The sequence below is a fragment of the Acinonyx jubatus genome, chromosome C1 (genome assembly GCF_027475565.1).
Source record: "Acinonyx jubatus isolate Ajub_Pintada_27869175 chromosome C1, VMU_Ajub_asm_v1.0, whole genome shotgun sequence".
In the NCBI taxonomy this organism is placed as follows: Eukaryota; Metazoa; Chordata; class Mammalia; order Carnivora; family Felidae; genus Acinonyx; species Acinonyx jubatus.
The window spans coordinates 8,451,897-8,478,199 of record NC_069381.1 but is presented as its reverse complement, the minus strand read 5'-3'; the positions used below and the strand labels follow the sequence as shown (position 1 = coordinate 8,478,199).

At 56.1% G+C, this 26,303-nt stretch overlaps 2 protein-coding genes and 1 non-coding gene across 3 annotated transcripts in view; 2 read left to right on the top strand and 1 right to left on the bottom strand.

The window, feature by feature from the left end:
• The window catches only part of FBXO2 (F-box protein 2), a 113,246-nt gene that overhangs the window by 51,761 nt on the left and 35,182 nt on the right, over nucleotides 1-26,303 (top strand). The window lies entirely within an intron of this gene.
• DRAXIN (dorsal inhibitory axon guidance protein) overlaps nucleotides 5,603-26,303 on the bottom strand; it is a 24,234-nt gene continuing 3,533 nt past the window's right edge. Inside the window, exons 2-7 of the mRNA XM_027060409.2 lie at nucleotides 16,249-16,709; nucleotides 13,735-13,925; nucleotides 12,890-13,001; nucleotides 12,364-12,453; nucleotides 11,441-11,530; nucleotides 5,603-7,697 (exon numbers count right to left, since the gene is read on the bottom strand). Of these exons, the coding sequence (XP_026916210.1) occupies nucleotides 7,585-7,697; nucleotides 11,441-11,530; nucleotides 12,364-12,453; nucleotides 12,890-13,001; nucleotides 13,735-13,925; nucleotides 16,249-16,699 (1,047 nt within the window). The 5' untranslated portion in view covers nucleotides 16,700-16,709 and the 3' untranslated portion in view covers nucleotides 5,603-7,584. The remainder of the gene's footprint in view (nucleotides 7,698-11,440; nucleotides 11,531-12,363; nucleotides 12,454-12,889; nucleotides 13,002-13,734; nucleotides 13,926-16,248; nucleotides 16,710-26,303) is intronic.
• On the top strand, nucleotides 23,056-23,140 carry TRNAQ-UUG (transfer RNA glutamine (anticodon UUG)). Its single transcript has one exon. It is a non-coding gene; the product is annotated as a tRNA-Gln (tRNA).

Here is a 26,303-nt window from a genome sequence, read left to right as displayed (position 1 = left end):
CAGAACCAAATGGCTTTTGGGTCCAGGTCTGCGGCAGGCTCTCTGAGGTCTCGCGTTCCTTGCCGGGGGACAGTAAGGGAGGCTGTGAGCCATGCAGGGGGAGGGATCAGAAAAAGGAAGCAGGGACTGGGGTCAGGCAGGGTATCTCCGCAGGTTTCACCAGTTGGGAAGCCCCTGAGAGGGAATCTCAACCCCCTCCCCCTCCACACCGCGGGGCCTTCTAGAAGGCAGCATGGTGAGGGCATGATCTTTGGTTCTGGCAGCCCAGGGCTGGGGCCTGCCTGGCAGAACTCCTGTCCCCTGTCGGCCCCGCAAGCAGCCTTGGTGATGCTGGATGCACTGTGCAGCTCCTGTGACCCGGGGTCTGGGTGGGGGTGGGTGGGAGTGACCAACCCCTAGTAGGTGCTCAGCAAACTTGTGGCATTTGGGAGACAATGTGAAATCAGGGGGACATAATCGAGTTTTGGAGTAGGAAAGACCTGGGTGGGGTCCCCGATACATCTACTTAGTTTTCCTGCTCTGAAAAAGGGGCTCTAATAATACCTAGCTACACAAGAGGAGGGTGCTTCTGGCAGTGAGGACCGCCCGGTAGATAGAGGCCACAGTTGTGTTTGGACGAATGTGTTCCCTCTCTAAACATGACTTCTGCTTTGTGCCAGGCACTGACACAAGGTCAAGGCTGGGGCATGGAGAGACAGTTCAGGACCACCATGCACAGAGCTGCCCAGGCTGCCCTGCTGGACTGACCAATCACCAGTGGGGAAGGGTCCCAGGTGTCCCGCCATGGTCCCCTAGGCACAAACATGTGGGTTTCAGGATACACCATCCTGGAGGGGGAGGGTGCAGAGAAAGGAGTTTCTCTGTTTAGCCATTTGCCTATGCAAGTGTCCATCACACCACCTTCCCCCATCCCACGCCCGCCAGGATTTCACGTCCTGAGACTAGGACTGGTGTGTCCGCTTACGTAACAGATGGCAGTCACTGCTGCCATCTGGCACTCAAGCTGGCAAAGCAGTGAGGGAGCCCAGAACCTCGAGACACACCAAAGACAACTCTACCACGTGCCCGGGTGCTATGATCCAGAGCTGGAGAGCTGAGCTTCGCCTCTCCGTCATGGTCAGCTTCCTGTGTCATCTTGGCCAGCGGGAGTATATGAGGATTTCATCACACACTAATCTAGGTGCCGCTGTGAAGGCATTTTGCAGATTCGGTCAACATCTACAAGCAGGTGACTTCAAGGAAAGGAGAATACCTTCAATAATGTGGGTGGGCCTCATCCAACCAGTTGAAGGCCTTAAGAGCAAAGACTGAAGTCTCAGAGCAGAAGAAATGTGGTCTCAAGACCATCATATCAACTCCTGCCTGAGTTTCTGGCCAGTTGGCCTGCCCCACGGATTTTAGACTTGCTGGCCCCTATAAGAGGGTGAGCGAGTTCCTTAAAATAAATCTGTATAAATAGATACAGAGAGAAAAGAGATATATAAATACACATATGCTATTGGTTCTGTTTCTCTGGAGAACCTGGCCAATACACCCCCCGTCCAGCTACCTGATCCCCTGAGGGCAGCACCCAGGCTGCCGGCAGAGAGCTGAAATCCCTGTGGCCTTGAGTTCAACTGGCCTTGACTCCTCATTTCAGTACTGCTCTAACCCCTCATCAGTAGAAATGGATTTGAGTAGACATCCCAGGGCAGGAGGGGTTTGTAAAAGCCTAGCATACCTTTCTGCAACCATGGACCCAGGGGTCAGCAGTATAGGTTTGGGGGTTGGCAAACCATAGATCATGGGCAGATCCAGCCTGCTGCTCTTTTGTATGAATAAAGTTTTATTGGAACACAGCCATGCTCATGCATTTGTGTATATTCATTCACAGCGTTGTCCGTGGCTGCCTTGCCCTGCAGTGGCAGAGCTGAGCTGCTGGGCCAGCAAGGGGAGGACTTTTGAAGCTTAGATGAAATGGAACTTTTTGGGCTTGATTCCCTAAAACCATCCCCAAAGAGAGGTTCGCCAGCTACTTGGGGCCTGAGTGGGGGAGGAAAGTGAGTTCTCGGGAAGATCTGATGAAGCAATTCTCATACCTAGGGCAAGGGGCTTATCAAACATGCAGATTCCCAAGACCCACCCTGAGAGATTCTGAGTCACAGGCCTGAGTGGAGCTCAGAAACCTGGGTTTTCTCCCTAGAGGATCCTGATGCTGGGAATCCCAGGCCCATGCTGTGGGAAACCTTGGATTAGGGTGCTTCCCCCGTCCAGGCTGCAGAAGCCAGTCCCTCGGTGGTGCCTGGGCAGGGAGTGCCCCACAGGGACACCAGGCCCTTAAGAGCATCCCATATTGGGGCCCCTGGGTGGCTGTGTCAGTCAGGCGTCTGACTTCGGCTCAGGTCATGATCTCAGGGTTCAAGCCCCGCATTGGGCTCTCTGCTGTCGCACAGAGCCCACTTCAGATCTTCTGTCTGCCTCTCTCTGCCCCTCCCCAGCTCACGCTCTCTCTTTCTCAAAAATAATAAAATAAGCATTAAAAAAAAAAAAAAGGGCATCCCATGTCTGTGGTTACCCTGGCCCCCAGGAGAGTCTGGACCCTGGCTTGGCTTCAGGATGTGGAGTCCCCTAGAGCTGTTACACAGTCTTGGTCTGTATTATGATCAGCCAGGCCTAGCAGGGCCTGGTCCGTGGAGCCGGGCAGCAGTGGCTGGAGCTGCCACAGAGATAAGAGATGTCTTTCCTGGTGTTAAGCCAGGCCACTCCCTGGCCAATTCATGCCCTTTCCCATGATGGCATCTGAGCCTGCTTAGATGGCGGCGCTTTGTTCCTTTCCATCCTGCTGAAGCTGGTGTCTGCTGTTCTCTACACGTGGCCACCCAGACCCTGAATGAGGGCCAGCCTGCTGTGACGAGCCTTGTGATCTCTTTGGGACCTCAGCTACCCCAACCCTAAAATGGAGAGGGAGGTCAAATATGACATTCCCACCCAGAGGCCTAAAGGGTCACGATGAGGTCCAGGTGAGGACAGAGACACTGTCTCGTTTCCCGCTGAGCTCAGAGCAAATGCTCAAAGATGTGGCTGAGGAAATGCTAGGCTTCCGGTCCCCTCCAAACGCCCTGCGTGTGCTCCCTGCCTCTGCACACACAGATCATCTCCTGGAGAGTCAGAGAGAGACAAGAAAGCAGCTAATGAACCATTGGCTCTTTATTTACAGCTCACGGGAGCACATGCAACACGTCATCACGGGACTACAAGGGCCTGGCACCTCCCCCCCTCCCCCTGCTGCCCCCACACTTTAAAGAGGAACCACAGCACCCCAGGGAAGTTCCCAAGAGTCAGAAAACCCAATGACTGAGGGCTCCAGGCCCAGGTGCTCCGCTTGATTTCCTCTGAAAATAGACCAGTTCCAGCCCTGCCAGGGCCTCAGAGCCTGGGGGTTTGTCCACCGCTGGTTATTAACTAGGCAAACCGGATCTCAGATCTGCCAACTCACACACCCAAATGCAAAGGCTCTGAATTAGCTAAAAGTCCCAGACCATCCAACTTTTCTGTTTCCCCCTATACATCCTAGACACGTGTCTCTCAAACTCAATCGTGCACAAGAACAGCCTGGGTCTTGTTAAAATCCAGACAGCCGTGCCCCCCTGCCACAAATTTTGGTTCAGCGGACCTGGGGTGGGCTCGGGATCCCACACTTCTATCAAGCTTCCAGGTGACGCCATGCTGCTGGTCCAGGACCACATGGTGAGTAAGGAGGGACTAGGGAGCCTCTTGCACCCAGAAGAGGCCGAGGATCCTATATCAGATGACCTGTCCTGACTTAGGATTCAGAAAACACATTCCCTGCAATGAAAGTCCCTGGTTTTGCAAACCAGTTCCTGCTGCCCCCTAACTACCCCCCCCCCACGCTCCTCACTGTCTCCCATGAGAGGAAAGGTCATCGTGGAGGTGATGGTGCCAGTCCCGTGAAATCCCCAGTAAGGAGCCTAAGTGGTTTGCTTTCTGGCTCCTCCCAGTGTCCCTTCCAGCGCCCACTTTCCTTGCTGTTCTGTTGTCTTACAGAGATGTCTTTGTAGGTTCTGTGTATGTTCACTGACTCTCCTGCTGCAAAGCGGGTCCATTTCCAAGGAGCTGTGGGCCCACCATCTCAACACTAGATTTTACTGGGTGTGTTGAATATGGCTTAGAGTAAGGATCCGTCTGGGGGGAGGAAGGGGTTGTGGCTTTGGATTTGACTTGTGGTTCCTGTCATTCCTCAAGGGGCAACTGAAGCCGTCACGTTCCCTATGAGGTTCGGCCCTCATGTCCTCTGACCCTCAGCCCATTCCCAGCAGGCTGGGGAGCCACTCTTGGCATCGTTGGACAAATCCCAGAAAGGAGTCATGTGGGAAACGTGGGCACCTCTGGGGAATGGCGTAAGACTCCGAAGAAGGAATGCAGGAGGGCACAAGCCACCCAACAAGCAGCTATTGGTTTCCACTTGACCTCCTGCTCTGCTCTCCCTCTGGTTGTATTTAAATTGATGAACCTGTATTGCAATGCCACTTAACACCTCTTCCAGCTCAGCCTCAGTGCAGGAATCTGTACATGGCTGCCTCTGGCTGAGTCCAGAATAGGTTTCCAAACTTCTTTGACCACAGAACCCCGCCCTCTCTTTTCTAAAGGAGCATCTCCTGGCCCCAGTGTTCCAGGGGAAGGAGCCTGAACGGTGACTTTGAAATGATCCTTGAGTATATGATGGATCATCGTCAAAGAACAGAACGCCTACTAATACTATCCTAGGAAACAAATTAGCCCACACTGGGGGCTTATTATGTGCCTGGCACTATTCTAAACATGCTCTAAGGATTTTACGTTTACTTCTGGCAACAACTCTGTGAAGGGAGAGTCATTAACCCAGTTTACAGATGAGGAAATCAAGGCACAAGTAACTTCCCTAAGGTCACCAAGGTGGTAAGAGGTGGAGCAGGCTGTTTGCTACCAGCTGCACTCCCACAGTCAAGAGGACAAGGGCAGAGTTCAGGCCCGGTTGTACATTAGAGTTGCCTGGGGGAGCCTTGGACACAAACGAAGCCCAGACGCAACCCAGATCAATGAAACCAGCACTGGTGACACTCTGCCGGTGGGCCTGGGCATCAGTACCTTGGAAAGCTCCCCATATTCTTCTAACGTGAAGCCAAGTTTGAGACCAGTGACTGTAGCAGGAACCTGTAAACTAGCGCCTGTGGGCCAAATCCAACCCACCACCTGCTTTGGGATAATCTGCCAGTTAAGAGAGGTTTTTACATTCATAAATGGGTTTTAGAAGATCAAACGAAGGCTAATAGCTTGTGACATGTGAAAATTATATGAAATTCAAACCTCAGTGTCCACAAATTGTTTTATTGGAACACAGCCTAAAATATTTAACTGCCCTTTATGGTAAAAAGTTTGCTGAATCCTGGATTAGGGAGAATTGACTTCTGTACCAGCGAAAGAAATGTAAGATAGACCTAAGGAAGAACTTCCTGGCAGAGGGGTTTGTTAAACACAGGGGGCTCTGGGATCCCTAACTCTGGTGTTAGGAGCTTTGCACCCACAGACCACCTTGCAACCGCGACATGCAGGTAGCTAGGGCAAAGAGCTAGACTCCTCTGAATTTCCAACCGTGGAACTCCCCTAGTAGACAGGGATAGTTCCATGGGGCCTTCTGTGTTTTCCATTGCTGATGTCCCCGGGCCATCCTATTAGCCCCCAGACACAAGCGATGCCAGACATAAGCAATGCTGTGCTTCCTGCCTGCAGCCACCCCCTTAGGGTTCAATCACAATCTCAGATCAGCCACCCCAAGTGAAGCACACACAGCACGGGCGTTGTCTGGTCTTAGACAAAACTGCTGGTGGATTTGATTTCCAAACAGCCAGCTTTGATCTCTTTCGGTTCCCCTGCCCCGCCCCCACGCCCAAGATTCCTTTGCCCATAGAACTTGAAAAGGGAGAAATGAGCAAGGATATTTGGTTTCTCCTAGATCTGTCTGCTATGCTTGGTGCCAGACCTCTGACCCTGACTGATTTTCCCAATGGAATAAACAGCCCTGGCATCACGGGTATGGTCCCTCTGGCAGGTGTCCAGGCCAGCGAGGAATTTGGACAGGGAACGCTTTTGTCATTTGCAACCTGGTTTGCCCTGGACCAGAGGGCTGACCAAGAATGAGGTGCCAGGTGTGTATAGGGGGGATTTAAGTGGCTCTCCAGAAGTGACCCTTAGAGCCAGATCTGCTGGGAGAGATGTTCTGAGGGCATCGTGGGTCTAGCTTATGGGGGGGGGGGGCAGGTAGTTTCAGACAGCACCTTGACCTCAGAGGTACCTCAACTCCTCAGTAGGCTTTGCTGCAGAAGTGTGGTGTGGGGGTCTAGAGATGTCTGTGGGAGGCCTGGAAACCACTAAGGCAGCATGCAAAATGGATGCATATTTTGAGTCCATATTGGCATTCGATTCTCAAAGGGCACGAACCACAGAAGCTTAAGAAGCTATCAGGGCAACGGCAAAGCGCATGTCCTGGGACATGCACTCTTGTTTCCCCCAAACACATTGTATCTCAGAATACCAACTCCCAGAGGGCAGCGACCAATCTTCCCAAGTCATGCCTTACTGGCAAGCGGGAGCTTAATGCATGTTTTGTTTTTAAAGATGATACACCTTTGTCCAGGGAAGGAAGAGAACAGTTAGTTTTTGCAGACTTCATCACAGGGAAAGGAACTGCCAGGGAATGCTTCTTTCCCACTGAAAGCCCTGGAGAACCTGGGATAAATCCTTGGTTGTGGACAAGCAACCACCCTTTGGGCCTGGGGAACCCGACAGGCTTGGCCTGGGTTCAAATCCCGGCTCTGGTGTTTACTCCCTAGGACCTGGGTGCTCTCAGTGGGGTCCCCATCAGCATCAGCAGCATGCCCCCCCCCCCTCAGAGCTTGTTAAAAATGCAGAAGCGACTGAGCCAGAATCTGCATTTGAGCCAGATCTCCCCGGGGGGTTCTTACACAGGTTAAGGTTTGAGGAGCATTGATCTGGGACCCTGGACAAGTCATAACTAGGCAAGTCTGCCTCGGTTTTCCTCACCTATAAAACGGTGATAATGCCCACTCTGAAAGGTCATTGTGATAACTAAGAGAGATAACGTATGGCATGCATTTAGCACAGTGCCAGGTACGGCAGGGGTGTTCCCGCGTTCACATCCTCGGGTTCTCGGTCTCTGGGAGTGGTCCCTTTACGCGCTCAGAAACCTCTCCATTGCAGTGCTGAGGTCGGGCAGTAGAGGGCAGTCTCGACATTGCCATCGCGGAGTACGCGGTTTCCCCCCCCCCCCCCCGGGGCCGCGGGGGCCTCGTGGGTCCTCCGGAGGCCGGGAGGTGGGCGCAGGTGTGCCGCAGCTCGGCTCCTGGGCGGGGGCAGTTCGCCCAGGGCTCCCCTGCTAGGGCTGAGTGTCCTGGGCTGGCGCCTGCAGCCTCGATCATCTAGTCCCCATCCGATCTCGCACTGCTAGTTCTGAACAAATTGCCCGGCTTCTCCAAACCTCGGCGCGCGCGCGGTCCCCAGGCCGGCGGGGAGGCGCCTCGCGCAGAGCCGCTAGACGTTGATGAAGGACCCCTGGTCGCCGTTGGCCGTCTCCGGCTCCACGCAGCGCCCCTTCCTCCGTGTGACCCTGCGGTTCCGGTGGAATTTGGCATAGCAGCGCAGCCCTGAGCGAAGAGAGTGAAGGGGGTCAGGGGGGCCCACCGCCAGGGCCCGCCCCTTCCTTCCCCGCATCGCATCCTCTGGGACCCCCGCCCCCACCGCCCCGCACACTTTCACCTCCCCTTCTTTGTGCTGCCCTAAAACCCACCCACTCAACACACGGCAGCCCGAGTGGGCTTAGAAAAGACAATGGGCAGGGGGTGGGGGGGGGGGAGGAAGGATGCAGAGACGGAGCACAGGGGCTGTTCGGGGCCGTGAAGCTGTTCTGTGATACTGGAATGGTGGACACATGATGCATTTATCAAAACCCGTGGAATGCTCAATGCCGAGAGTGAACCGAATGCAAACCATGGGCTTTCTCAAGACAGTTCTTCAATTGTAAAGAGCATACCACACTAATGCAAGATAACAGGGGAAACCATGCAGGGAGGTGGGGGGGGGAGGGCACAGGAGAACTGTATTTTCTGTGCAAGTTTTCTGTAATCCCAAAGCTGCTAAAAGCGATGGTCTATTAAAAAATGTGTAAAGGGATGCAGATTCTGCCCTCCCCTATAAACCTCCTGTGGCTCCCCCTGGTACTCAAATAGAAATCCAAACTTCCCACTCTGGCTTACAAGACCGCCTGGGACCTGGACCCGCCTCCCGTCTGCCCTCTTCACTTCCCACTCTCCTCGTCACCAACTCCAGCCACACTCAGTCTTCTTGCTTTTCCTCAACACCCAGTCATACTCTGCCCCAGGGCCTTTGCACTTGCTTTTCTCGTAGCCAGAATCCCTTTCCCAAGCTCTCTGCATCTCCTTCACAGCCTTCACGTCTCAGAGACCCTCCCTGACCACCCAAATTAAAGTCAGTGTGGCCCTTCTGGCCCACCAGTGGGAGGGTTTCTTAGCTGAAGCTCTCTCTGTCATGGCCACCAGCATCTACTGGGATACATGGCAGGTAGATGTATTTTTCATTTAAGGCCTCAGAAGGCCACATCCTCCTGGTGGTGGGAGGTGGAAAGAGATGTGAGTGTGGCCTAAGCAATCCCACCACTTCAGGTTAGGAGTGACCTCAGGGAGAGAGGACATTGCTACTTTAAGATTCACTTATGTCACCATCCAGAGAATAAAGGAGCAAGCTGCTGGGTAGAGTTTGTGCTTAGTGGCCTAGAATTTGCACCTGGGTCACTGGGCTTCCAGACCTGTGGCCACACAAGTGACACTGGGAAAGGGGAGGGGATTCATGAGCAGGAGTACTAGGTTCCCACAGAAGCCCCTTCAGAACCCTCCAGAACCCAGGCTGGCCCTGACTGCTGGACTTAAGCCCTGGGCCCCGTGTTCAGCATTTCAGGATCTCTCAGAGGTCCTCAGGACTCTTGGTCCTCAGGAGGGTTCCTGGCCACCGCCTAGATCCCTCTGGTGTGGCATCTTGGTGACAGCCGCCTCTTGGACCATCTTTAATGAGCTGCCTGAGTTGTCACTTCTGTTCTTTTTTTTTCTGGAGCCTGAGTCTTCCAGGAGGAAGCAAGCGTTCCTTCCAGGACCGACCAGTGCCAGAGGGATGAGAGGAAAGGAGCAGATGGGGCTTTGGATGCCGACATATCTTCCGGATGCCTGGAAAGCTGCCCCCTCCCGCCTGAAGTCCAGGGGTGGAAAGAAGGAAGGATTCCTGGACGGTGGGGCCACCCCCTGAGCACCCGGCCAGGCACCAACCAGGCAAGTGCAGCTCAGCAGGGCCGCATCCCCCCCCACCTGGGCGCTCGGGGTTGGACCTGGAGGCCAAGGATTGAGATCGGACCTCAGAAGTGTTCTGGCCAACCTGGACTGGAGTGCCCTCCTGCCGGCTCCATACCTCAGCCTCCTGCTCTGTGAAATGGGTCCCCAACCCTGCCTACACGTAACAGAAGGCAGTTTCCCTGCACCCTCCCCACCCTGCCTTCTCCTCACCTCCCTGTCGGTCCTGTCTATCTCCACTCCTGTCCCTCAGCATCCTGCAGCAGGGACCATGTCACTCTCCCACCTAACACCTGCCTACGACTTCCAATTCTAACTCAAACAAGGCTGACAACGTCCCGTGTGATCCTCCCCGCTAGCTTCTCCCACCCGGCCCTTGGGCCACCTTCTCTGTTGGCCACTGTATGCCGGGCCCACTCAAACACACCAGCCTTGTTCCTGCCCACGGTCCTCGCCTTTGGCCTGCTTCTTGCCTGGGGCTCTCTCTCCGTCCCCACACCCTCCATCTTCCAGAGGCTGGTCCCCACTGTCCCCTCCAGTCTGTCCTTCCTAACACAAATCTGATCCTCATCAGACCACCTGGATTATTTTCTTTACAGCCCTTATTACTTTCTAAAGACACCTTATCTCTTTATTTGCTTCGTATCCGCTCATCCCATTAGAATGGAATCCATGGGTGCACTTTGCCGGTTCTCTTCACCGCTGAATCTCGAGTGTCCAGAACGGTACCTGACACTCAATAAATATTTCTTGACTTGGGGATGCCTGGGTGGCTCAGTCCGTTGGGCGTACGGCTCTTGATCTCGACTCAGGTCATGATCTCACAGTTTGTGAGATCGAGCCCTGTGCTGGGCTCTGCACTGACAGTGTGGAGCCTGCTTGGGATTCTCTCTCTTCCCCCCTCTCGCTCTGCCCCTCCCCTGCTTGTTCTCTTTCTCTTTCAAAGCAAACAAACAAAATATTTCTTGACTGACTAGACCGTGTAGGTGTATTGCTTTCACCGCAGATAATTTTTGAGGCTAATCTGGGTAAAAATAGGGCTTGTATCTCAGGATGGTCCGTAGAGGGACTGAGACCAAATTCTCCCACTCAGAACACGTGAACACTGATTAGCTAGTGAATGATACCGAGCACCTATTGTTCACATTTGGTATTTTATCTTTAAAAGCGTACTTCTCTTTTAGAGAGATATACTGAACTAATCACAGGTGAAATATCTGTAAACTCCCAAGAGTTGCTTCAAAATCATACTGGGAACTGAGCGGGGCGGGGGGGGAGAAGTGGCACAGATGGGCAGTGAGTCTGTAAATCCTGATGCAGAATGATGGGAAATCACTCTGGGGGGCTAATGGTTGTAATAATGGTTTCTAACACGTATGTTTGAAATGTTTCAGAATACAAAATTAAAAGCATTCCCCTACTTTTCTGGCTGTGTGAGTTCGGGCAAGTCACTTAACCTCTCTGCACCTCGGTTTGCTTATGTGCGGAAGGGGGATCATAATAGCTCCCTTTCCCGGGACGCTTGTGTGGATTATGGGAGATGGCGTGAGTGAAGTTCTCGGCACAAGAGCTCGGCACAGCGGGGCGCACCTGGGCAGGTGGGAGCTCAGAAGAGTTAAGGACGTAGCTGGCCAAGTGCATCCTCCCCTGGGACAGTGCTGGGAAATCCACCCCACCCCTTGTTATCACACTTGGAAGGCCTCCCTAGGGATAGAATTCTGGTATGAAAGTACCAGCCTTCTCAGATGTGATCTTATTTAAAGAGATGCGCGCCTCTCCTCCCTTCTCCCACCTCCAGATCACAGGAGATCATGCCAGCTTGTATTTCAAGAGGTGAGAAAAGCACATCTGAGAACCGATGCCAGGAATCAAGACTAAATGAGTTCACAGATTGGGAAGGCACCGAGCAAAGCTGTTCTTGCTCATGTTTTCAGCTCCCAAGGCCCTCTTCCACCCTCTCCTTGGCCGCGGGCCTCTCTGCCCACCCTCTTCAGAGCCCAGGGGACCCCCGCCCCCCAGGAGTGCGGGCTCACCTTCCATACACATGCAATCATCAAAGCATTTGTTGTTGAGGCCGCGGTTGTGGGGCGTGCAGAGATGTTCCCGAAGGTCACAGCAGCTCCCTGCTCACACAGCAAGTGCGCGGTCAGCCACGCTTCCCCGGACCCTCCCACCGCCGAGCCCGCCGTCCCACTAGACAGGAGATCCATCATCTCCGTGGCAGGGCCGTGGCCCGGCAGGGTGGGCCATCTGGTGCACAAGGCTCCCTACTGGGACCACCTATGGATGCCATGGCCGAGGCCCCCCAGGGGCGGGTGGCAGAGACCCCAGCTGCCCCAGATGGGCAATTGATAGAGCACAGGCAGAGCGGAGGCGGTGTGGGATGGCCTCCCAGGGAGAGGGGGCAGAGCAGCTGGGGGGGGGGGGGTGTGTGGAGCTGGGAGGGGCTTCAGGAACCCTTGCTGCCAAGGTCCACTTTGACAGATGGGAAAACTGAAGCCCCTCCCCCCCCGCCGCCTGCCTCGGGGGAGCAGCAGGGGGGTGGGGGGGTGGGGGGGCCAAGGTAGACCCGAGACAGGGCTTTGCCCACCACACACCGAGCCAGCTGTTAGGAAGACTGTCCAGCTGACCCCAAATCAAGCCTTTTCTTTGCACTCAGGGTGAAAACTATGTGTTGCAGAGGAAACGGCCTGTCCGGGAGCTGGTGGTCTAAACACTGGGGATGACAGGGTCCCTTTCCCTGGGTTGCTATGAGGAGCAAATAAAGTATGACAGCACCACTCAGGAAAGAGGTAGCTCTGGTTTTTGTTATTTCTCTCCCTTTTAGGGCCACGGACCCACAGGCCCTGCTCACGTGCCTGGGAATGTCCCCACACCCGTGCAGCCTCCCCTCCACCACCCCAACCCTGACCCTGCACCCAGCCATGTGCCCTGAAGGCGGATGCTGGCTCCGTACCTGGTAGGCAGTCTTGATGATGGTCGCACGGCTCACCCTCAGCCGGTGACGTTCCGTTACCATCGCTGGAGAGTTTAGCCCAGTGTTTCTCTGGCAACGAGAAGTTCTGCTGTCAGAAGCTGACGCCAAGCAGAGCAGAGAGACTCGGCACGGGGGTGCCGGGGACTGGGTGCTCACGCTGCCCCCTGTACGGTGTGGCGTGGACAGGACTGTCTACCTCGCTCTCTCTGCCTTCGTCTTCTCCTCTCTAAAATGGGCTCCACAGCAGGATGGGCCTAACAGTTTTGTTTTGTTTTGTTTTTTCGGGTAAAACGAGCTGGTAGAGGAAAACGTTTGCCGTGTGATCGGCACCTGAGAACAGCCTTTGCCTTGTGGGTGTCAGTGCCAATTTAGACGCCACGCCCTCCCACTCTGGACACCTGTAGGTCAGGCTGGGCTCACTGGGCCCCCCCCTCCCCCCCGTGACAGACAGTGAGGGGGGTGAGGGAGAACCCAGGAGTGGGGGTGGAGGGCCGGGCGGACGTACCTTTCTTCTTTGCAGAGGGCCAGACCTCAGGTTTTAAGTCTTCATAATCGGTCCAGTCGAACAAGGCCATGTCCAGTGTGGGCATCACCTCCCCATCAGGCCTGGGCTGAGCCTGCAGGAGGGACATGGAGAGGAGGCAGCCTGCAGCTCCCAACAGGTGCGAGTCGAAACATGGGACCCCAGAACCAGGGGTTAAGGAAGGGCTCCTTAAGAGGCCAGCTTGTCCTCTGCTTGGCAGCCTGGAGTCCCGGCCCTGGGGACACGGGGACAGCTGCCTAAGCAGTTCTCTCACTCTGTAGCCACCACCCCAGTGGGATGGTATTAATGCAGACAGGTGAGTTATCCGCCAGGCCCCTGAGGGAGGGACTGGGAAGGCATTCGTGCCTGCTCAGGGTTTCTACACCTATGCAGCCGGGGAGTTGGGTGAAGCCCAGCCACTCGCTTTCCTGTCCCTTCTCTCCTCTGACAAGCCGTTGGCTCTGTAGCACCGCGAGTCTGACGCTCAGTTCACCTCGCAGCCAGCGGTCTCGGGGCTGGATCAGTGCACAAGGACGTGTTGGTACGTGTGAAATTTTTTCCCCGAGGTCCCTGCTCTTTTCCATGCGGACCCGGTGTGCTGAGCTGGCACCTGCTCTCTTGCCTGTCCCTGGAGTGAACCCTAGGACCACTTTGTCTCGGACAGTAGCAGCGCGTTTAGCACAGAGCGTCTGCCGGGCTGCAGCTGAATTGGACAGGCATCAGGAGACCTGGTCTGCCTCTAGCCCCGGTGGCCTCATCCCGCTCCCTCCCACCCCTGTGCCTCAGTCTCCCTAAATATACGATGAGGCTCTTCTGGGGCCCCTTACCTGGGGCCACAGGGATGTGACAGGCAGGATCAGGGACTCTTCTGTGGCAGGTGCTGCCTCAAAGGTGGTTAGGTAGAGGATGGTGGGGGCCAGGCTGGTGGAGGATTCCTCCATCGTGGCATCCGGTGCCTGGTCTTCGGACGGCTCTGCCTTCTTCATCAGGGAGCTAGGACCTCGGACCAAGGCTCGGCCTGAGACACGGAGTGGGAAACACAGGAGCTTTATCTGCTCACCACCCTGTGTCAACCCACAGCACAACTCACATTTCCATCTGCAAACAAGGAGGCAGCAGGGACTATGTGACAAGCCATGGGCTCAGCCAACACTCCTGTTGCCCACCTTCCTGGGGAGGTGGAAACGAGGGACTGGGGTGGTGGGGAGAGAGGAGGGAGGTCTTGAATGAACTTGCAGTGTTGCTGCCAGGAGGCAGCCCAAGGATGCTCTCTCTAAAGCAGCATTCCGGCCAGTTCAAGTCAGGTTAGCGGATACAGCCGGGGCCGTAAGTGCAACAAGTGGGAACTGGTGGGATTGACCACAGAAGGCTTCCCGGAAGAGGTGAGGTGTGACTAGGAGAGGCTGAGAGGCACTGCAATGGGGAGAGGTCTTTGAGATGGTAAGATCCACAGTTTGTCACGTACAAGCAAGGGCTTCCTATGTGGTGATAACCATCGCCCTGTTATATGCTGGGTCCTTCCTTACAAGCATTATTTCATCTAACCCCGGTAGGAACTCTTAGGAGATGGGTGCTCCTTCAGGCTTCATCTCTGGGGGGGTGGTGTGGACACGGAAGCACAGAGAGGTTAGGCAACTTGCCTCAGGACACACAGCTAGGGGACAGCAGAGCCTGCATTCAAACACAGGTCCATCTGAGCACGAGGCCGATGCTTTTGGCCACAGATGCCACCCCCCAAGACCCGTGGGCATTGGGGTAAGTTGAGTGTGAGGGGACAGTGTGCAGGATTGGAGGTGGTCAGGAACAAAGGGGCTCTGAGAGAAGCTGGAGGCCCCGGGCTCACCCTTGCCTCTTTTTTCTCGGGCAAGATCTGACTTTGAGTTTGATTGGGTCAGTCGGGGCCACCCCACCCTCCGGAAACAAACCCCAGAGAGTAGAAAGGGGACTTAGGGACCATTGAATCCACTCCATTCATTTTACAGACAAGGCAACTGGGGCCCAGTCAGCCAGAGCTCCCCAGCAGGTCGGCAGTACTGGGCCTGGCCTCCAGCACTGTCCCCTCCTCCACTCACCCGCCACACCGACTCTCTTGGGGTGGGGGATGGGGGCCCTTGGTCCGATGGAGCTGGGGCCTGGAGTTGAGCCAGGATGAGTTCATGCCTTGTGAGTCCTTGAGGATGCCAGCCTCCCCCACCCAACCGGACCGTGACCTCCAAGGGGGTGGGAGGCTGAGTCTAAGCAGGGATCTCTCGACTGTGTTCTGTCCACTCGGGGGGTTTCAGGAGGTCTAGCAAGGAAGACCCCAGCGGTTGCAGGAGGTGGGGGTGCCCAGCCTCCATCACGCTCCTCTTGGAGAACAAACTGCCCCACATTTGTGGCACTTGGTCGGCCCCTGGTGGCCTTGGGGCCAGGTCAGGCAGGAGGAGCTGCCTGGGCCCAGGTGTTGGGACATGTTTGTTCAGGGACTGAGTGGGCAAAGGAGGTGGCGGCCGGGGCCAGGGGGCGGCTAGGCCCTCACGGGGATTTGGGGATGTGGGAGAAACTTAAAGAAGGTGACCAGGGCCGCGGGAGAGCACCCCAAGAGACAAACAGGACAGAGGCAGGAGGGATAAGGACGCCACGTCTCTCCCTGGGTCATCCGTGTCCGGGTCAGGGGACGGTGACTCCACACTGAGAGCAAGTTGAGAATTAGCTAGTAACAGCTACTGCTCACGGCACGTGATGCTTGTCAGGTGCCATTCTAAGCATCTAAGTCCTCTATGAGCCCACACTGAGGGTAGATGGAGCCCTCATCCTCGTTTTGCAAAAGGGGACACCAAGGCACAGAAAGGGGACTTGTCCCGGGCACGCAGCTAGTAAGCGGCAGAGCCACAGCCGAACTGGGGCAGGCCTAGCTTCAGAGTCTGAGCTCTCAGTCCCCGCTCTGGGATTCAGAGTTGAGTAAGTGTTGATTAAGTCCCCTGGTTGGGGACCGAACTAGTCTATCTCTACTCCGGGCTTACAGTAGGGTGGATTTCGGTCAGACACAAGGCAGAGCTTCCTGACTTAGGAGGATCATTCCCACGTTCCACCACCAAGGCTCTCCCAGCTCCCTCCTCTTACCAGATCACTCGGACTTTTGAGAGACCCCCTCCCCTCCTCTGGGGGTCCACTGCCTGCCCTCTATGGAGCCTCTGGATATCCTCCCCGGCTTCTCACACCATCGACACTCCTCCACTTCCCTTGTGCCCGCCCCCACCCCGCTCTTGGAGTCCCCTTGGCCATTGGGGCATGCCCTTCCCTCATCCCCCCACCCCTCCTTTCCATGGCAGGACCCCACCCCCTCGCAGACCTCCGGCTACCTCTGTGCAGTTTCAACCTTTCCCTGCGTCTCTTGAACTCCCTGCCACGTTTCTTGACCCTCTCTGACCCGGGAGACCGGTTCTCCTTCTCCGGGTAGGGCAGTGCCAGCCCCAGGAGCGGGCCCTTGTCCTCCGGTAGGCCTGCAGGACTCTGCCCGGGCAGCGGCTCCCCTGCCCCTGGCAGCCTGGAGGCCTGCCTGGTGGTGGTGACCACAGCCCCATCCTGAGCCCGGCCGGGCATGCCTGGGCCCCGCTCCTTCTTGCCCAGGCCCCGCCGGCGGTGGTGGCTGGCCTGAGGCATCCACAGTGCTGGGCCCTGGAGGTCGATGTGATTCTCAGGAAGGTTCCGAGCCGGGGTTCCAGGTCCCAGGGAGCCTGCCAGGCTCAGCTCCGAGAGCACCAGGAGGGTGAGGAACAGCATGGCGACAACGTGGGTGCTGGGGCCGGCCATGAGCTCTGGTCTGTAAGAAAAGCAGCACCATGAGCAGACAGCTCAACAGCCCTCCTCGTCTTCTGCTCCCCCACTTCTGCAAATCCCCTCACCCACATCATCATAGCCCGGTGTCTCTCAGCAGGGATAGAGGGGGACTTGGCCCCCAGGGGACATTTGGCAATGTCCGGAGACATTTTTGGTTGTCATAGCGGGGCAGTGTCGCCCCTTCTGGGGTCAGGGATGCTGCTAAACACCCTACAGCTAGCACAGGATGGCCCATGAAGGAGGCTTGCCGGCCCAGGAAGACCACAGCGCCAAGGCTGGGAAGTCCTGGTTTGATTGGCTTTAGCAGCATTCAGGTTCCAGATTAGTCTAGAATTCTCTTTGCACAGACCTCTGCCCTTTGCCAAGTCCCCCGGAATGAGCTGCATCCTTCCAAGCTCAGAAACAGGCCTGTCCTGCCCGAGGCTTGACTCAAAGCCCAACTCCGAACAAACAGAACAGCCTCTTTGAGCACGTGCCACGGGCAGGAATTGGGTTCAGAGCTTTGCGGGAACTCATATCACTTTGTCCTTTCAACAAGCCTCTGAAGTGGCTCCTAGCATTTTCTGGAACAGCCACTAAGGCCCAGAGAGGTTAAGCCACACTAGTAAGTCTCATACATGTAATTGCTACGTCTGTGCTCTGCACCTCCCTCGTGGCTGTCCCAAGACCGCTCTGTCCCTGTCTTTGCTCTTTTCTTTTCCTCTAAGGGGCTGGGAGGTTCTGACACAGCCCTGTCTCTGCCGGCGCTGAGCAACTTGGGAAGAAGCTTGGCTCTGACCCCTGCAGGGTGGGGTGAACTGACCCTGACCTACCCTCAGGATAACCCTTCATCGCCCACCAGAAGCGGGGCCTCCTCAGGGCACACACTGCTCCCCCCGCCGCCCCCCTGTGGGAGGAGGAAGCAACCCCTGGATGTTCCAGAAGACGTCGGAGCTAAGGCTCATGAGGTCTGTGGCTGGGGACGGTGGGGCAGGTGCCCAACTCTGGCGACCACCCCCTGTGGCCCCACCTGCCTCCCACAACCTCCCTGCCCCCGGCTCCCCCACCCACAGCTTTGCCTTTAGCCAACTCCCAGTGAGGCTCTTGGAACGGGCGGGGAGGGCAGGCCGGACAGGGAGGCCGGGGCCCCGCCAGGCTGACTCACTCTAAGGGGGTGGGGGGCCGAAGGGGGGGAACAGCTCCTCCCACCTTGCCTGGTCCCAGGGTCCTTTATCCTGCTCTCCTTTCATTCCAGCCTGGAGTGCCCTGGTCCCCTGCAAGGCCCAGGCCCTGCCTCCGCAGCCCGCAGCTCCGATCTTGCTAGAACCACCGACTGAGAGAAAGAGGCCGTCCTATTTCCTCCCACCCCGGGGAGCCCCCTGCGCGTCCCGGGAGAGCCTCAGGAGCCGTGTGGGACCCTGGGATGGCATGGCGTGACAGCTCCTGTCTCGTCACACAGCCTTCCGTGCCTAAGACAGTAAACCACGAAGACCTGGCCCGCCTTGCTGTCCACCTCAGTGGCCACACGAGGATTCGGCCCCATCAACCTCACCTCCAGCCTTCCCATAGTGAGGGCTCTGGAGGCCAGGGCTCAGGCAGCCGGGGCCTGTGCTCCTGGGCTCCTGAGGCAGCTGGGCGGGAGGAGGGGGACCATTCTAAAGGCCTGTCAGTCAAGTATTGTTCTGCCCCCGGGGAACCCCTTGAACCCTGTTTCCGGGCCTGAGGCAGATGCAGACTCCTCTCCAGGCTGGTTGGCCAGGCTTCACTCTGCCTGGGACTGAGAAAGGCTTTGAGGCTGTGTGGGATGCTGTCCCCCACCCCGCGCGGCCCTTCTGTCTCACAGGGACAATAGCCTGAGAGAAGCCCACAGAGTGCCCTCACTGGCAGGGGTGGTGGGAATAGAGAGGGGTGAGGCCAGTCACTCCAGAAGTGCAGGAAGAGGCCAGATGAGGCAGAGGAGGAGGGGTGGGCAGACCCACAGGCCCTCGTGGGCCAGCATGCTTGAGGCGAAGCAGGTCGGTGACTCTGAGAGCCAAGGTGTGAGCTCGCTGACCCGCCCGGGGAACTGTCTCAGACGACAGCCCCTCCTCTGCAGAGCCGGAAGAGGAAGCCCATCGCCACGCCCTCAGACATCATGAGCCCACCCGTTGGCATCTCTCTCTCCCACCGGGGTCCTGTTGCCAAGAGTCTTCCAATGGCTGTGGGTCTGTTTACGGTACCCCAACTGGCTTCAGGGCCATCTTTGTTCCCTCCCTCCCTTTGCACCCCACAAATCACGCGCGAGCCAGCCTGGGACAAGCAAGAACGGATTTCAGTGTGCGGTGCCGATCGATGTACCCCCTGGGAGCCATTTCTCTCCCCAGACCTTATCGGCACCGTCCTGCCCCCAGAGCAGCTCGTACTGCTGACAGATTCCTCTGACCATGACCCTCGCCTGCTCGAAACTGTCCTTGGCTCCCTATTGCCTTCCCATTTAACAGCGACTCCTTACCTCGGCACTCAAAACCTTATATAACGTGGCCCCGACCTGGCTTTGCAGCCTTGACTTCTACTTCCTCCCCCTCACGGTCAACAGAGACTATTCTCCGGGCCCCAAACACACCCCACCTTTCCTATCTCTCTTCTCACTTGGGCTGTCCCCTCTGCCTCAAACAACCCCCTCTCTCCACCCGCCCCCCCCCCCATCTCTCTCTGTCCAAATCCTGCCCGTCCTCTGGGGTCCATCCCAAATGTCCTCTCCTCCAGGAAGCCCTGTCAGTCCCCCAGCTACAAATGCTCCCCACCACGCCCTTACATATGTGTGTCCAGCTCCTGAAGACCTCATGTGCCATCTTGTGCTGGGGCAGGCTTTTTTAAAGACTGACTGGACAGAAAGATCCTAGGGGGCTCTGTCCCTCTCTTCCCTCTGTTCCTATCACATCTACAGGACCCTGCAAATAACAGGCACTGACAGTGGATGGGAATGGAAGTGAACTGAGCACAAAGTGACCCTGAGCAGAAGAACATAAGTAAATTCCTAGGGTGGTGTGTGTGTGTGTGCGCGCGTGTGTGTGTGTGTGTGCGCGCGCGCGTGCGCATGTGTGGGTTTGAGAGAGAGCATGAGTACTGGAGTGAAGGCTGGGCATCCTGGCACCACTTTGCCCTGACGACTGCATGAAGCCCTCTCTCCAAGCCCACGGGATTTGTTCGCGGATCTTGGCACAGCCCAGCAGCTGAGATGCCAGCCTGGCAAAGCGCCTCAGGAAACGTGGGCTGCTAACAGAAGTCGTGCCAGGGATCCACAGCGATGAGGGGCTCCAATCCATTTCTGTCACTCTGAAAGCCAGTTGGAGGCTGCATCACAAAGCGCCGAGCATCCAGGCAAAAAAGGGGCAGCAGGCTCCCCCTCCCCCCCACCCCCATCAGCCCTGGAGGGTTGTCCCCGCCTGTGGCTTGCTCACAAAGTCCGCCCTTCCGGGGCCCCCCCCCCGGGGCGGATCCCCTCCCCAGCAGCCTGGAGTTGCCCTGGATGAGAGTTGTCGAGGGGACTTCAAGACCATCCGCGACCCAGAGATGGCCCTCTCTTAACTGAGATCTAAGTGACTCATTAAAAGCAAAACAGAACAAAAGCAAATGTAATCATAGGAGCTGCCGCTGAGACTGATTTCGTCCACTTCTCCCTGCGTCCCTCCCCGCTGCCCTGCACAGCATGTCATTTTCTACATTTTTAAAATGAGGAAACCGAGGTTCCGGGAGGGTAAAGCCACACATTCAAGATGATGCAACTCACCCAGTGCACATGGATGGTCCTTGCACACCACCGACCGTGCACTGAGCTTCATCAGGGGTCACCTGCCTCCCCCACATAATCTGTCATTGCTGTGAGTGCAGTCGAGGCCCAAGAAGGGGACCAGGCACTGGCAGCTGGGGACGGGGAGGAAAGAACTGATCTCATGTCCTTAAGCTGTCCCTACACAGTGGGGACAATTGACTGGGAGCTGTCTCCATCCAAAGGCTGCACACGCGAACGAAGGCAATTAATTGAGGCTGGAGTCTACCGTGATTCCTGAGCCCCTCCCCTCCCAACAGCCTGGCATTTAGGGCCAGGAGACTAGAGGGGTTCCTGCCCCACCTGCCTGGCACACAACTGTGGAGCTGGACTGCCCCCGGGGCATCCCAGGACAGCTGTAGGGCTCACATTCCTGCCTTGCTGATCAGCTCACTAGCCACACGGTGGGTTGGGATGGGGGGAGGGGGTGGGGAGGAAGAGGGATGGGGGGGTGGGGTAGTAGGGCTGGCGGTGGGGGGTGGGTCTGATGGGGATCCTGGGCCAGGAATATCAGTGATGCTCTGATAGAGCAGAGGATTACCGAGCTCAGTCCGGGCTGTGAGCCAGACAACCACCCACTGGGAGAACTTGGCCCATCAACCCCTCTCCCTGACTCTGAGTCTCCTCCTCACGTGTGAAAACGAGACATCCGAGCCACCATATTTGGTAGAGATGCTTCAGGGCTTCTTTAAACGTTTGATTCTAACATCACTTTAAAAAAAAATATTTTAAACTATTCTGAAAGCTGTAGCAAAGACAACAGACACTCTCAGACACGCTCTCTACTCAAATTTTAACACGAGCACTGCTTCATCGTCACTCGGGCTTCTCCTGGGTCACCGAAGAGTGTTCCAGGGGCTCAAGGTGAGCAGTTGAAAAGAACCGTTATGGGGGCGCCCAGGTGGCCCGGTCACTTAAGAATCCGACTCTTGCTTTCGGCTCAGGTCATGATCTCAAGGTTCGTGGGTTTGAGCCCCGTGAAGTGGGGAGCCTGCTTGGGATTCTCTCTCTCTCTCTCTCTCTCTCTCTCTCTCTCTCTCTCTGCCCCTCCCCCACCCCTCTCAAAATAAATCAACTTCGAAGGGAAAAAAAATAATAAAAGAATTGTTGCCATTCGCAACTACTTATGTACGCGTTCCAGAGTTTTCTGGACATAACTGGCCAAAGCCGGTTAGAGGCCCCGTCTCCCACAGACCAGTGCAACCAACATCCACTGCATGCTTTCATGTCACTGAGGACGAGTTCTTTTTTCTTGCTGATTTACTCTAAGGCAATATGGTAAATCGGGGGCAACGATGGTTGGTCCCCTGGCACGTCTCTGCAGGAGGCTGAAGAGAGTCTGGCTGCAAGTGAGGCTTGAAGCTGTGTCTGCATAAGATGGAGAAGATTTTGATTCGGGGAAGAGATTATTGGTGGGGGATGTGGGGTGCTCTGTTCATAAAAGGCTGCCTTTATTGGTTTTATGTATTAGGACTAGGGATCAGATTTCATGGGAAATGATGTGCACTGCTCAAAAACGTTGGGGTGGGGGGAGCAGGGGAAGAAGACCACCGTATCCGCAGGTGGGGTGGCCTCAAGGACCTTGTCCGCCCAGGGAGCCTGGGAATTTATGACCTACAGTGACAAGCCTTCTCCATCTGTCGGACAGCCCCCCTGTGGGGGAGGGGTGCCGGGTAATATCCTCTAGGATTCGAGTAAGCCCCCAGGGGCTAGGGGCATGAATTCAGAGGACATACCGGTAAATGCTAAAAGGTAAAACAAATTATATGATTAACAACCCCATGCCAGGGCTGGCCCTCCCTCTCCCTCGCTCTTGGAGGAGGCCTGCTGTGCTCTGTCCATTTCTCTAAAGGTGGCTGACCCCTTGGGCACCAGTGAGACCCTAACCCACAGGGCTTCTGGGATGGGCACCTTGAGACCAGTACAGGGTCTCTTTGGGACGATTGCGGCATTTCTATCTTTTTAGACTTCTGCAGAAAAGAATGCAAGGTGCTGGGGGTGGGGGCTGGACAGGGAGGTGTCTTAATTCCTGCTATTCCTCTGGCCACAGCTTGGGTCTTGAAATGACCCTTTTCATGGAAACACCCTAACCCTCTCCAGCTCATAAGAAACTTGCAGGCAACCACCCACCGCTAAACCTGAGCAGGAAAGGACCTCTGACCCCTGAGAGGCCGAGAAACATCTCTGAGATCTTCCTTCCTTGAGAGAACCCAGCTGGGAAGGGACATGCTGAAGTCACCCCAAACAGACTCCCTTACCCTTGGGCTCACTCTCTCTGTTCTCAGGCTTCGGTGATGAGCCCTCAGGCTCACGGGGACATGGCCCGGATCCTGGGCACTAAGGGCTGGATCTTGTTCTTCTGAGCAGCAGCCTCGGGCAGGCCCGGCCTCTGTGTGGGTGCCCGCTCGCCACAAAACCCTGGCCATGTTCCCTGCCATGTTTTGGGTGACTGGAACAGCTTCCCATGCTGCCCTTCTGCCTCTGCTCCTGCTTTTCACCAAAACATTCTCTGTTTTGTGGTCAGAAGAACAAATCTGGGGGTGCCTGGGTGGCTCAGTTGGTAGAGCGTCTGACTTTGGCTCAGGTCATGATCTTGTGGTTTGTGGGTTCGAATCCCAAGTCGGGCTCTGGGCTGGTGGTGGGGAGCCTCCTAGGGATTCTCTCTCTCTCTCTCTCTCTCTCTCTCTCTCTCCCTCCCTCCCTCTCTCTCTCTGTCCCTTCCCCACTTTTTCTCTTTCAAAATAAATAAATAAACCTAAAAAAAAAAAAGAACAAATCTGATGACTGGCTCTACGGCTTAAAACTCTTCAGTGGACATTTTTACAACCTAACCAGAAGACAAGGGATTAGCTCCTTAATGTATAAAGAGCTCTCCCTCATGCCCAGTCCTTGACACCTCGAGCCTGGGAGCCCTGGGGCAGCAATTGTAGGCCTAGAACCCCGACTCAGCAGTGCTTAGGACGGATTTTTCTCAATGCAGGAATCATCTCTGGTTTTACATTCCCATGTGTCCATGAAGATTTTAGGAATGTCCTAACTTAGAACGGATCTGCCTGACTCCTCCCTCTGGTGCCTCGTCCTCACCCAGGAGGCTGGACACTTTCTGGAATGGCTAGAAGTGGAGAATGGAGGTGGCCATCCCCAGGCCCTCCTCTCTCTCAAAATAAATAAACTTCAAGAGAGAGAGAACAAGCTGGGGAGGGGCAGAGAGAGCGGGGGACAGAGGATCCCAAGCAGGCTCTGCGCTGACAGCACAGAGCCAGATTTGGGGCTCGAACTCACCAAGCGTGAGATCATGACCTGAGCCGAAGTCGGATGCTTCACCAACTGAGCTACCTAGGCGTGCCCCCCCTTCTGTCTTTGAACAGTGGGGCTCCCCAAACCGGAGCTCCAGCGGAGGCGGGTGCGGGTCTTAGAGCTCCTGGCCCCCTGGGAGCAGATTCCTGTCTTCGTTAGAGGGACCTGACTCCCCCGGGGTTGGAAAATGAGTGATCTTGCTGGTTCAATCAAAATAGTCCTAGTGTAGATGAGAGTGGGGGAGGGGCAGGTGGGTGGGCTTTTCTCAAGGCAGTTCGGAAATAGACTTTGTCCCTCTAGCTGTTCCCACCATCAGAACTCCTCGGGAGTCATGACGTTCCTGTCTGCGAAATGGGATCATCAGGCTGTCTTGAGGTATGATTATTTAGGAAATCAGTATTTCTTCGTGCCGCGTGTAGGGCAGAAGGGACTTCCGGTGTGCCTGGAAGCCAGGCAGTGTACGTGGGGTAGAAGGCAGCAAACGAGCTCACTGGCTCCTCTTTTTACAACCTATCCAGCAGACAAGACATTAGCTCCTTAATATATAAAGAGCTCTCACTCACTCCCAGCCCTCGGGTTGGGGGGGGGGGGGCGAGGTGCGTACTTGGGCCTTGACAGTCCTGATCTAGTCCCCACCCGTCTCCCTGTCCAATAGGAAGAGGACACAGAACAACCAGAACCCCACCTACCCTTCCACAGGCCTTTGAGCCAACCCAGCCTCCTGCAGAGGACTCTATCTTGAGGGAGGCGGTGGGAGGAGGGGGGGTGGGGAAGCACCGGCTGCTGCTTTGCAGTGGAGACTGTAGGGGAGAATGACACCAGGCGGTCACCACCGGCTGAGCCCCTCTGGGTGCAGGACCTGGAGGTCACGTAAAGGAGCCCGCTCCAGTCTCAAGGAAGAGAGCTTCGTCTCTGCTCGGGAAACTGCCAGTCCAAATGGGGATACTAACCCTGGCCCTAGGGGGTTCCCAGTGTCACAGGGGAGATCCACGTCTTGCCTTGGAGGGCTAGGATCTAGGGAGGACTCCCAGACGGAGAAGAGAGACATCCCTCCTGCCCACGGGGAGCTCTCAGTCTAAACAAGGAAAGCGACTCCTGCCCCAAGGAAGCCTGCAGTCTGAAGAAGTAGACTCAGGGGCGCCTGGGGGGCTCCGTGGGTTGAGCGTCCGACTTCGGCTCAGGTCATGATCTCATAGTTCACGAGTTCAAGCCCGGCTCGGCTGCTGTCAGCGCAGAGCCTGCTTCAGGTCCTCTGTCCCCCCGCGCTCTCTCTGCCCCTCCCCCACTCACGTGTGCACAAAACCAATCAAACCTTAAACAAAGAAATCAAGAGGTAGATTCATCTGCTGCCCTGAGAGGTTCCCGATAGGAGAGACATACCTCTGGCCTTGGAAGTTCCCATAACATGGGGGAAAACATACCCTTTGCTGGAAGAAGCTTCTAATCTGCAGGCAAAGACAGAGTGCCTGCCCTCCAGGTGTCCCCACTCTGACCTGCTGGAGAGGCCAGAGGTCCAATGAAAGCTCGAGGCACAAACGAGTGCTGATTCAAACAGGTGTCGGCCCAAATCCATCAAGCTGAGCCATGAGAGAGCCCCGTGGGGCAGGTGGGAAGAGCTGTGTGACCTTGGGCAAGTCATTGAACCTCTCTGAGCCTCGGTTTCATCTGTAAAATGCCAGGGATTGTGGAGGAGGAGAAGTAAACGTATATAAAGTGAGCAGAACCCAGTCCGGGCGGGATAAGCGGTAGCCCTTGTTATAATGGGGCTCTTTTATAAAAAGAGAGAGAGTGGGTGGTGGGTGGAGGGGGGGAGAGGGGTTGGTCCTGGAAGCATTTGTGCATCTGTGCCTGTGTGGGCTGGGGGGGGGGGGGCAAGCGCAGGTGGCCATGTCCTCAGTCCTCAGTGGGGTGATCGATGGTTTCCTGTGGGGTGGGACAGGACAGGCCCAGGCCAGCCTGGAGAGGACCATTGTCTTGGTAAATGAGGTTTGGCTTCCCCGCAGGGGCGGCCCCATCTGCTTTTATTGTTTCCAACAGTAGCCTTGGGAATTCGCAGCCCCCCCAAGGCCTCACACCTCAAAAAACCTACATAGGGGTGTGGAGTTGGGGGCCGCCTCAGAGCCCCCGCCCACCCACCCAGAGGCTCCCAGCCTTGGGCTTTTCTCTCCCAGTGTCCCACGTCCGCCTCCTGAGCCAGCGTCCTGCCTCCTGCTACATTATAGGTAGCCACTCCTCTCCCCGCTCCCCAAACAATCCTCCGCCCACCCCCCCCTTCCCCAAACTTCATTATCTCGGGACCCAGACAATTTAACACCACTTACTGTTTGGTCAGACCCATCACTTAATCATCAAGTGACAAAAATGCCCGCTGTTGGCTCTGGCACAGGCCAGCGTGGGGCAGAAAGACACCTGGTGTCAGACATGCCTGGGGATGAAGCCTGGCTCCAAGCGCTTAATAGCTGAGTGACCCCGAGCAAGTCAATTAACCTCGCT